At 31.1% G+C, this 12967-nt stretch overlaps 1 protein-coding gene across 7 annotated transcripts in view; it reads right to left on the bottom strand.

Annotated features, from left to right (window-relative positions):
• The window catches only part of LOC129971451 (piezo-type mechanosensitive ion channel component 2-like), a 171791-nt gene that overhangs the window by 57422 nt on the left and 101402 nt on the right, over positions 1 to 12967 (bottom strand). For 5 of the 7 annotated variants that reach the window (XM_056085226.1, XM_056085225.1, XM_056085222.1 and 2 more), the window contains 6 exons: positions 12095 to 12367; positions 9808 to 10062; positions 9375 to 9522; positions 3210 to 3421; positions 2207 to 2355; positions 1205 to 1354 (listed from right to left, as the gene is read on the bottom strand). In XM_056085226.1, coding sequence (XP_055941201.1) covers positions 1205 to 1354; positions 2207 to 2355; positions 3210 to 3421; positions 9375 to 9522; positions 9808 to 10062; positions 12095 to 12367 — 1187 coding nt within the window. The remainder of the gene's footprint in view (positions 1 to 1204; positions 1355 to 2206; positions 2356 to 3209; positions 3422 to 9374; positions 9523 to 9807; positions 10063 to 12094; positions 12368 to 12967) is intronic. The other 2 variants (XM_056085227.1, XM_056085229.1) reach the window with 1 other exon arrangement.

Raw genomic sequence — 12967 nt, forward strand, 5'->3', positions numbered from 1 at the left:
AAAGTAATTTCCAATTCGTTTGGCTGCAGTATGACAACAAACAGAGTAAAAGGAAAAACTTTTGAAATTTTTTTTCACTGCTAAGTAAACTTGGTTTTAGCCATAGGTAGTTTATGGGGGCTTCTCACGAATAAAATCTTATGATTTTATACTGTTGCCGCACCAAGTAGAAAAATTGTTAATCGTGTATATCAAAAAGTTTTAAATGGCTAATTTTTGACTGATGCTAATAATTTTGGTTTTAAGGCATTTCAGATGTTTAGTTTAGTTATAATAACGTTCTGTTTTAAAGCAACACTAGGGTATTTTAGGATGGACCTCGTAATTTTGAACCACGGTCAGATAACGAGGACGATACACAAGCTGGCACCCCCTCTCCAAATTTCCTCCCTACACCAGTGGGAGGACGTTTGGCCCCGGTGGATTTAACGTGCACCAGACCAGCTTACATGAAGTGGAATTGGGTCTCGAACCTGAAAACCCTCTGATTCCGCAGCCGAGACCTTACCTCCAGGCCACCGCGACCCTAATGCATTTTAGAATTAAATATTTTAGTTTTCAAAATTTGTTTTAACATTTAAATGTATATCTTTTTTCTATCCGAAAATTTCTATATTTAAACTGATGACTTAAGCTCTAACGAAAAATTAATGACCTCAAGTTTATGCAGTTTCAATTTAGTAATTAATATACTGTTTTCTATTCCTACTACGAAACGCATAACTGTAGGATGAACAGCCGAAGTGATCATGTAGTTTTCCAAAAGGAATCTGACGCGAATTGGCACGCTCCCCAAGCAACAGCACCTTTAGTTATTTTTATATAACTGAAATTCTAATAGAATCGTTTGCACCAACATTTTTTTAATTCATTGTCTCCTTTAATTTGCAGAGCATTTTCATAATCATTTGTATCGATTTTTATCGTCTGTGAAGACCGAGCGACATCATAATGAAGGAAAATTAAACACCATACTTACTTCCTTACCACTTTTTTATAGTTTTTTTTTTTTATTATTATTCAATTATGATTTCGTTGCCAGCCATCATGCCATGGACATTGGCATATGAGTTCATGTATTAAAATTGCCATTTCAAGCAGCAGAATTGGAAGTTAAAAATGATACCCTCGAAATTGTTTCTAAAACTAAATGTTTCAATGAAAATATACATAAACATTTTAATGCAAAAACTACATTACTTACCGGTAATGAATATCACTTATGAGAAGAAAGTCCTTGTGAAAATAATGTAATTGGATTATGGTTATAATCAGGAAAAAAGTTGGAGTCAGCAATTTCACAAACAATGTGCCCGTATCCGATTCGTAGATTTCTAAACCTAAATCTTTCTGCCTGTAAATTAAATAGAAATCATGTCATACATATAAAAAAAAAAAGTCAATTCTTACATTAAGCAGAAATTTGCTCTTGAAATATTTACACTCATAACTAAAAGTGAATGTCATAACTGCAGATTATAATGAAAAATGATTTTTAATTTAAGCATTCATGGCCTGGTCTTTAAAAAAAATCTTTGACAAATATAGCATATTGTACAAGAATGCTGTTGTTTTTAATATTGCACATTGTTTAAGCATATTGAAAATCATTTAATGCACAGTTCACTGTGAAGACCAGGATGCATCCGGTTGGTACGAAAGCCATAGACAAATTTAGCACATTGTATCCGAGTGTTGTTGTTTTTAATATTGTGTATTGTTTAAGCATATTGTAACGAGTTTTATTGTTGGATTATGTCGAAATGAGGGGCTAAATTCGATGCAACAACGTAGCAACATGCAGAGGAGTGAAAGTAATGGGGAGTATAGAGATAAGATAGATACAATAAGATAGCAATGCATTTATAAAGTACAGAAGGTTCCTGTATGTATGAGAATAAATAGTTAAACAGTTCCTACTGAAAAACAGAATAAAGAAATACATTGTAAAACTTAAGCGTTTGAAGAAATCTTCTTCCCAGTATTTAATAAGGGATGAAATAGCTGTATTATTCCAATGCACAATGACAGTTCCCAATATCATGATTTTTTGAACATCATATGCGAGTTTGTATTTATACAAACGAAATATGACCAGAAGGTTCGGGGGAAAATTGATTTTTGTGTCGAATTGCCTGTTGAATCCCCGTCATTAACTCTTAAAATATTTTTAGTTTAACAAAGTTTCAAAATACATTTTACTTACACACTTTTGGATACGTGCAGGTACTTTTCCCAATAAAGATCGAAGTCTTTGAATTGGTATGTATAAATTATGATGAGAACAAGCATAGAAAATACAATGACAGTAAGCCAGAAACCATACATTATTCTTCTCCACAGTTGATATGAAAACTAAAAAGGAATGGTTGATAATGAATTAATAAAACAGGATCGTGATTCATTGCTAAATAACCATGGTCAAAAATAAATGATAATGGATGGATTGCAAAATTGATATGAATAAAAACTAAAAATCAATAATGGAATTATTCTAATAAAAAATCGCTATGCCTAAAGGTTTTGTACAAAAATTAAAAGACAAAATACTTTATATCTCACAAATTCAAAAATATTATTTGATTATTCTGACTAAAAAGTTTATTAAAAAAAAACTGTTTTGTCTATTGGTACCACTAAAACTAACATGAAAAAAAAATATTCAATAGCTGCTTTACCACAATTTTTTCCTTCAAAAAGGATTATTTTAGAATTTTCATGACAATAATTAAGCAAACGATTAAAAGCAACAAATCTACAAATACTTAAAAATGATCTCCTCATGAAAAAAACAAATAAAAGTATAGATTAGCAATGAATTCAAAAGACTACAGCTTGCTCTCCCATTTTTTAAAAGCAAAATTAGTGCAAACTGACGTAAATTAATATAAGACATACATAATAAGAAAATAATTATAAAATGTAGTTTGAAAATCAAAATGAAATTTTAATCAATTAAAATTAATTACTTATTTAATTAAATATTTTATACTAAAACTTTTTTTTTTCAAAGCAAAGATATTTTAAATAATTTACAGCATTTTAAAGTTAAAAACTGTACAGTAGTATAACAATATTTATCTTTTTTTTTTTTCTGCTTAATTGAACTGAATTTTCTGCTTAGTTAATTGATCACAAAAATTCTTTATCATCAATGAAATTTCATCTTACTTATTTTCAAAAATTATAAAGGGGAAATTTATATTTACTTGGAACATTAAAATAAAAAATAAAAACAGGAACATGTAAACAATGCGGTACACCACAACAACTTGGCCTCCAAGAGAAATGACCATTAGCATCGTTGCAGCAATCCATATCCAATATTTTGTTAAAAGATTTGATATTGTTTCTGCCACCACACGGATATATGGATTTGGTGACGTCACTGACGGTACAATGCTGAAGTGTCTTTTGATAGCTAAAAACGAAAAAAAGCAATGAATTAACAATTTACAGAAAAACACAAAAACGAATGTCAGTGTGTCTACTAATTCAAAGGGGAATGTCAATTCGTAAAAATTATGATTTTGAATTAGGAAATATTTCATTTTAAAATTATTATGATTACAAGGAAGAAGACCATCAAAATTTTAATTATAAATAGTTAATATGTCATTGATATTTCTTATGTTTTGTAAGAAATACACAAAATATATTCGATGTTTCGTTGATGATGATTCAATATTTAGCTTTTCTGATAGACGTAAGATGAGCTTCACATGCATAAAACTAAGGATACGTTGTTTTCTAGCGCAATAGTGTGCTTTCATCTGACCACAAGAGATTAACCGCCTGGTAACATGCTGGTGATATTTTTCTAAGAAAAGTTTTTGGCATATAGACTTAGCTCGCTCTACTAAAACAGGTACAGGACCAGCGGACAAAACCCTATTTGCAGTTCAAGGACAAATAATGATGTTGTCAAGAATTTTTGCTTTAATTTTAACTGTAAAAAAGTTTTAAAATTGAAATTCTAAAATTATTTTTCCTAATTAGATTAAGATTCAAACTAATTCCACAGTTTCCCACAAATATTTAACTGTTTTTAATCAATTTTTAAACACCAATTTAAATACTTTTTGATAAAAATATTATTTACAAATATTGTACAATCCCTTCAATTCAAATTTTCTTTTAAATGACAGGACCCTGAAAAACATATTTTTACATTTTTAATATTAGAATGCAAACAAGTCTCAAGGAAAAGAAAGAAATGCAAATAATTTCTCTTAATATATTTAAAAATTGAATTTTTTAAAAACAAAATCGAATAAAATATTGAATTTTAAAATCGTTTTTTAAATTGATTAGCCAAAATTCAAAATTTTTTTCACTGCAGATTTGATATATCATCAAGAAGAAGAAAAAAGACACTCAATTCACTTGCAGGACCTTGAGGTCTGAAAGTAGGCATTTTATGAGACTGCCAATTGGTTATGATAAAGGTGACACCAGGTTAATTAATTTCCTTTTTTTTTTTTAACTCATAGTTCAAATATTTAATGGCAGTTATACTTTCAAAGAAAATCTGCATTTTGTGAGTGTGTCAGCAAAATTTGTAAAACTATTGGTTGGATTTTCAATAGATGAAAAGAATGGTTTGAAATTTCATCATCTAACTTCATACATCATATATGAAATCTTATCAGATAAATTTTATCAGCTCATCAAGATTGGCAATTTGATTTTTAATGACGAATTCCTAAGAAGTACAGTTTTAATCATTGAAAAAATCAGTAAATTACTGCATTTATTAAATTATATGAAATAAACTAAAAATGAGCATTTGAAATTAAATCAATAGAAAACACCATATCTATCTTACGAAAAATAATAAATTCTTGCAAATTTTTATAATCTCTAGAACAAAAAGAACATTCTGAAATGTACACAGATGCCTACTGAATTGAGAAATTCTGCAAATAACACTTTAATATGTTGGTATAGCACATAGATATATAAAATGTTTTATCCAAAGACAGTATCTGCATCTAAAGATGCAAAAGGCCAATTCCTGTAAGTCGTCATTTCCTAAGAATAAACACAGGACATTCATCTTAACTTTATTGTCATATCACTCAGTGAAGTGAATGAAATTCTTAAAGCTACTGTTATTACTGTAAAAAAATTGATTTTACTTATCTTATTTAAAATACACCAATGGATTAATCTCGAACACAAGCGAAAGATTTTAATACTTAAAAATTGTCACAAAATTGTCAAAATTACAATACAATTTTCATAAAATATATTGTCCAACAATGCATTTTATTTCCACGCTCCATCCCACCCCCTTTTTTTCAGCCCCAAATTTTGGAAAAAAAAATGAAAGGCCGAAAAGGGAAAGAGAGAGAAATATAGGGAGAAAACTGACTTTACACAAACATTTCCAATTGAAATTAAAATTTAGTAGACACACTCGACAAATTTTAAAAACATTTTTAGTATATATCTAATTAAATTCTTATGCTAATTACTAGTAAGTATAAAATAAATCATAAACCATATAAAGATTAAAAGTAAGCTAGCATTAGTCTAAAAATAAAATTACAATTAATTTAATGGGCAAAAAGCATTTTGATAACTCAATCTTTTAAATTTCTTAAATAATTCTTCAATAATAAAGTTCTTTTTTTTTTTTTTTTTGCTCGAGGGGGGAGGGGGACGCTTTAAATTCATCTCTTAAGCAGAACAATAGAAGTTTCATATATGTTTTGAAAAAAAAAATACTCTTCCTTTATTTAGAGCACATTTTATGGAACTATTTGTCAAGAAACTACTTATTATATTTCAGCAAAATATTTTTAGCAGTAACACATATCAAAACTGCTTTCTTCACATCTTGGGCAAAGCAAGCATTAAAATTAAATCTGGATCTGTATGAAATATTCTACTCAAGCATGTTAAGACAAGTAATGTTGCTATAAATTTCAAAATTTTGTGATTAACCACTTAAAGACAACGGATGAATTGTTAGCCTTGGTTGAAAAATTCTAATACTACATAATAACATTAATTTTCATTCCATAAAAAAAAAGATTTTGCTGTCATTTCATAAACTTTTTGTAATGACATAATGTGCTGACAAATATGGTTAGTATTGTATTTTTGGTTAGTATTTTTGTTAAAATTGGATACATCGATAGTTTTTATTTTCTCGTATATGAAGAACAGAGAAAATCTTGTAATCAGCAAAAAATTCGAAATCGAGATTTTGAAGAACCTACTACATTTCAGATGTTCCTTAGTTCGAAAAACACATTTTTGGAAAACACTTATCCATCCGTCTGTGACAAAGATAACTAAAAAACAATCTGATCTAGACAAATGAAATTTCATATCTGGTCTTTAGACCAAATTCGTAGATTTCTACCAAATTTTGATTAAAATCTGTTTTTCCAGCTGCTCAAATATAAGTTAACATTTACTACAAAAGAAAGATAGCTTAAAGGGATAAAATCTCACACACAGATTTAACAGCTATAAAGTAAACATCTATTAAATTTTGAGCCAAATCCAACAAGGGTGTGAACATTTGTCGGTCTGTTCTTTCAGAAGCATTTATACATGGAAAACTCAAAAACACATTCACTTCAATATATCAAACTTCGTATTTGATTTTGTAACTGCAATTATGTGTCAAATCTTGGTCTGGAGGATAATTGTCTACACAGAAATTCATCTTTATTAGACAGAATGCGATCAAGCTTTATAGAGACCATTATGATGATACTATCTGTCATTATCAAATCCTGTCATTACAAATGGAAATCTCGTATATTAATGGACTTAATTCACATACCCTGTGAAATACGCTGTGTGCATATTTGACTTTAAAATAAATCATGTTTCTTATTAGAAGAAAAAAGTATGGGTATGTCTAAGTATGCACTTAGACAAAAGACAGCACATACAAGCATATTTTGTCAAGAAATCGTAACATCACATTCTTTGATTTTACAGTGTTATTCCTCTTAGAAGTCAGAAGTGCCTTAGAAATTCTTTAGTCAATATTTCCCCACATAATTAAAAAAAATATGGATCATTTTAAAGAAAGTTTGCAATAGAATTTTTCATTTCTTTATAAACAATACAGGAGCAAACAGCTGATGCACTTTAGCGAGCAGAAATTTTATACTGTATTATTAATTTTACACAGTATTTTATACCATATGTTGCAGAAATATTATAATATATTACAATAAAATACATATACACAAATCAAAATGTATTTTGTCAATCCTGACTTCTAAATATGAGGATTTTAAATGAATGTAATTAAAAAACTTCTATTAACCTAACACGGAAAAAACATATTAATTAACTAATTTTCAATTGATAGATGCTTTCATGAAATTTTGAGAACGAAATGTTTATATGAATAGTGTGCTTTTGTCATAGTAGTCATATAAACAAGTTTTTGGCAAATTTCTTTGATGAAATTCTTATTTCCAAAAACTTTAAATTAAGTAATTAGAAAACTCAAAATGATAATTTTGAACGAAGAAATATAATATTATTATTTATAAAATGCATAACGGTGAGGAAAAAACTTGCATTAAAATAAACAGGATGCAAAATCATATAATAAAAGAATCAAAAGCAAAGAATTCAATCATAAAATGTAAATCAGTAATTAATTTAGATATTAACAGAAGGAATTAAGAAATATTTCAAGAATGTGCAAGGCAAGAGATAGAAAAGCAAAATTAACACTTTATCTACCGTAAGCCTACTCACAGATTTTGATTTTGTTTTTACCAAAAAATTGAAATTTTTGTCAATGTTTATTTATAGTAACCCCATTAGTAAGTTCTTGCAAGTAAAATGTGGATTTTCGCAATAATTTGGAACCAGCAACTTTTGTATATTTTGATTTTGAAGGATTGGTTATCAAATTTTATTCATGAAAATATATATACATTTTATTATTATTAAATATATATCTTATTTAATAATAATAAAATTTAAAATTAAAGCCGATTATAATTATAAGCACATATCCGTATTTCATTTTCTATAAATGTTTATGAATTAATGAAAAAGTGCACAGAAAATAATTGTAGGATAATCGTATGCTTTTCATCTAACGGAAAAACGCAAATTAGAAAGAAAAGAACTTACAATTATCCTTTAGGAAAATATTACAGCACAAGTGTTCCATCAAAACCGAAGTGGAAACTGAAGCTGTTTACATAATTTTAAAGCTTTTATTAATATATTTTTATCTAACGCAATGAAATTTAACAAAGAAACGGTAAATCAAGAAAATAATTTTAGATTAGTTAGTTTCATCATCCAGTTCAGAAGCAACACAAAGATCTCGTGATTTTATGTCATAACGAGAGATCATCGGTCTGTTCAATACTGTAGTGCTTGCGCGAGAGTCATTAGCAAATGACCTTTAACATTCTATTAGAGGATGCCCATTTCCCAATTCATTACATATTTCTATGGTACACAAGTATATATTACATGGAGGGCTACGGTCCGTATTAATTTTCCGATGGCGGCCGGTTAAGAAAAAATCCATGATCTTATTAAAAGATGAAAGTTTTAGTTTAGAAACAATCATTGGAAACAAAGGTCTGTGGCTAATATAGATTGCCTATATCTTTGCCTTTTCTTGGTTTCCCTCAGTGCCAACTACGCATGCCTTGATATAACAGTACGAATGGGAAAATTAATATGGACATAATGATGCACAAGAATAAGATATATTCCGATCGAATTCGATTATTTATTTATTTCCATGACAATTTTAATAATTCATTATAAACAGCTTAAGATTTTGGCATCTGAACTTTCAGTTATATTGTTTTTCTACTGACGATTTCAAGCAATGAAAGAATTATATATGATTTGTCGACTTATTTTCTCCTAATTCTATAAAATTTATGTAGTATTTAAGAATTCGAATGTTGCTAACTCTGTCTATTTATGATCCATAGATCTCCAAGCTAAATTTTTTTAAATTAAAAAACAATGCGAGAGTTTCATTTATCTAAGCGAGGTTTTATTTTAGTAATTTAATCACTTGCTAACCATCTAATCACAAAATCCTAATATCTCGCAAAACGGATTTCAAACCGAAAACAGAAAAAAGATTTTATTTCCATATATTTGAAAGATAACCATGATCACCTCGATAGTCAGTGGATTTACTTTCCTCATTAGCCATAAAGGCATGGTACGAGGGTCTCTAAGGTGATCAAAGAAAAGGCAGATAGGTTCGGCGGGGACAGAGACCCCACTGAGGAAGGCTAGTGATCTGTTGAGTCAACAGCAAGCGGTAGATAAAATGTTTGTTATGATTCATGTGCAATTGGAAAGAAGTTTGTAAAGGAGAGTTCGTATCCACGCACACATACATGGTCTGGGACATGCAGGGGTTGCAGTGTTATAAGAAATGTTAAAAGGTTCCAACGTCAGACCTTCTGCGATGTTTCTCTCGCTCGTCTGCTGCCTCTCCTCGAAGAATTGACGCATCGTGATCCAGAACATGACGGTGTACAGGACCTGAAATAATAAACACAATCCATTCATTCGTATAGGAAAACAAAGTATTTATGAAAATTGTAACTAAATTTATGCAATGAAAGTGCATTAAAAATCTTATTCTGTTTATTTAAACGGAGTAGGAAGTTTAGATTGGTTGCAGTGGTATGAACAGTCTACTCTTTTTTAGATACAATAATTAATTATTTTCTTATTCATAAAAAAGACCAATAAAGCATGCACAGTAAGACAGCTCACCTGGAATATTAAAAGAAAATGATTAACAAAGAATTAAAGGATGATTACCTTTATTGTTAGTGGCTGATAAGTTAGATCACCGTATTTCACTAATCCTATTTCCCCAACATTTTTGGAAGATAGTTCTTCTTCTGTCAAGTTGAGTCCATAAATGTACTGCAGTAGCAAAAGTGCTTCGGCGTAAAACACCAAAGCTGGAGACGACCGTAAACAAACATATCGGGAATTTGGACTCATCCAAATGATGCAAGACCACAGAAGTAGCACGAATGTAAGCCAACTATGATATGTTATACTCCATGTCTATGGAAACAAAATGTTTTTAGCAAAAAGAATTCGTAGTAAAATTTTATGTTAAGATCTGAAAGGGAGAGCATATAAAATATCTCTATATGATGCGGAACAGCTATCAAAATGCAACATACTTACGATCACATATTGACATTGGGGGGGGGGACTAGCACTGTCATATCTACTCATGTCTTAAAAAATATTCATATAAATTATACACAAAAATTTAAATACTGGGTGAGTGCAAAAGTTCTACCCGTTTTTAGATATAAAAATTTGCAATGGAATTGACGTTATATTTGACATTGTAATGATGCAAATCGTCAGCCTATCAAATGTGTGGATGCTTCACATATAAAAGCATCGTGTCTCACAAAGTTAATCATCTCAAAAAAAAAAAAAAAAAATCTCAGAAGGTGAAACACGAAAGGCGAGAAGGAGCATATAAGACATTGTTTGTAATACGAGTTCTATAAAAAGCCGCAAGATGTCGCAATGTTTGTCAAATTTATGGGGAGGATGCATTAGACGAAAGCACATGTCGCCAATGGTTTCGTAAATTTAGATAGCAATGGGTACTATGCATAATAATAGGTACTGTTCATTTTGCGTTCATTTGCTTTTTTATGGGTAATATAAACGGGCAGAACATTTACACTCATCCAATAAATTTATTTGATATCCAATACATAACTACTTAAAAGTGTAGGAGGAAATTTTTGTAAAACTATTAGATATAGAACTTTGTTTCCATTATTATTAATATTATTTTTTTAAATTCGAGATTTTTTTCTTAAAAAACGATTACCTATTCACGATTCAAAGTACTGTCCGTTACCCTTTACTACTTTTTTCCGGCCTTTTTGGCAATTGCCCGATAGCGAGCACTGAAGATAGATACAAGCTCGAAAAATAGATAGTCTTTTCAGGCGATCCATGAATTTATTTATTCATTTTTGAAACTTCTTCATAAGAGAGAAAATGCGGCGTCGATCGAAACAAATGATAGTCGGAAGGAGCAAGGTCTCCGGTTAGGGCGAGATCTCCCGTTTCAGCGATTCGTTTCGAAATAAATCTTGACTTGTCTGGATACAAAGTTATTCGAGCATTGTTGTGCTGCAGGATACCTATTCGTCTCTCTCTCCGTACCGTCGGCGTTTCTCCTACAATGATCGGCTCATATGCATCGCGTTTGCTATTCATCTCCTGTATCCTTCGGGGATGGGCATCTCGTAATTAAGGATGAGAAGCTTCCGGTATGGTGGTTGGTTCTCGTCACCCTTGAGGGTATACGAAAGTCTGCCTCAATCGATGGCATCGAGGGTGGAAGCCTTTCATTGTTGACAGGACGCACTTCCTTAGGGAAATGTACCATGGACGGTGATGACCCTTAGGACACAACCAGTTTCCGCCAATATAGCTGTCGCGATGGTCCGCTCATTCAGAATTACTACACAAGGGCTATTTTAGGACGGACCTCGTGGTTTTGAACCGCGGTCAGATGACGAGGACGACACCTGAGCTGGCATCCGTTCTCCAAACTTTCAAACCACATCAGCGGGAGGACGTTTGGCCTTGACGGATTTAACGTGCATCAATCATACCTGCTTACACGACGATTCTTCGATGGCAGGTTGGTTTAATCGGGTCTCGAACCTAAAACACGCCAGTTCCGAAGCCAAGATCTTACCATAGGGCCACTGCGGCCCCCATGCAAACTTTGAACTGTTCTCTTTCAAAAGGATCAGAAGTTGCGCAGTTCAGTAATCTTCAAAATGTGAGCGCACTTTTTAGTTGCAAGAAGGCAACAGCATTAGCATAGTTTTAGATGCAGTGATTCCGAAACGTAAATATTCAACCTAGAGACAAATTTTATAATTAATAGCTAATGTGGGGATTTTTATCACTACAAATCGCCTTAATGAGTACTTACAAATTACTTTTATCATTTCTAACATGAAATTTAACTCGAAAGGCTCAGATATCAGCAACTAACTCAATGCTCAAAATTATCAATTCAAAGTAACACGCTGATACAACTTACCATCATGACAATCAGAGTAGCTATGTAGCTTCCTTTTGCAATAAGTTTTAAAGCTGATAAAATAGGATTGAATACTTTCTTTAGCTTAGAACTAAAACTTTTGGAGACGGGAGGTTTATCAACTTCTAGAGGTTCTACAACGATCTCGGGCATGTCGCTTTCACTTGTCCAGATGATGCTTCCATTGGGATCGATGGCCAGCGTCTCTTTCGCTGCAGCTTCTCCGGTGTCGATTGTTCTGTACGAGCGGCCAGTGTGATCTTCGTCTAGCAACTGAAACAAAAGAAATAAGTATGAATTGAAAATAAACTATTCGTATCTATAAAATAAGAAAAGAATTTAGAATTTTTTTCTTTTTCTAAAAATGAATTTAGTTATAAAAATACGAATGATATATAGCGAACCAATGTAATACCGAAAGTCCCTTGGATATCACGTGTTTCGGGTAAAATTTAATAATTTAAAGATGTATTTAATAGAAAAAGGAACCCATTTATGACGTTTTGTTTTCCCCGATTAGCAGAAGGCTCTTTTGAAATCTGATGCTGTTTTACAGAAATATAATAGCTACTAACAATAAGAAATAACTAACTATTAAGAAATACTATATATATGCTACTATAATATATGCTTTTTAACAGTGCTTCAGCTTAGAGTGGTCAATATCCAGCAGGCAGTTCTACATGATATTTGTGAAACCTTGAAAAACTATTCTCCAAAAATACCTGAGAAATAACGAATTTGCTGATCGCTATCCTCCCCCCCCCCGATTAACTTACACCCCCACAATTGGCGCGAAAAGGCTTATCTACATAGCCAGGAATGAAACGAATCTTTTTCTTTAACGTTCTCGCAGACAGATGATTCGCATTT

Source organism: Argiope bruennichi, chromosome 6 (genome assembly GCF_947563725.1).
Source record: "Argiope bruennichi chromosome 6, qqArgBrue1.1, whole genome shotgun sequence".
Classification (NCBI taxonomy): domain Eukaryota; kingdom Metazoa; phylum Arthropoda; class Arachnida; order Araneae; family Araneidae; genus Argiope; species Argiope bruennichi.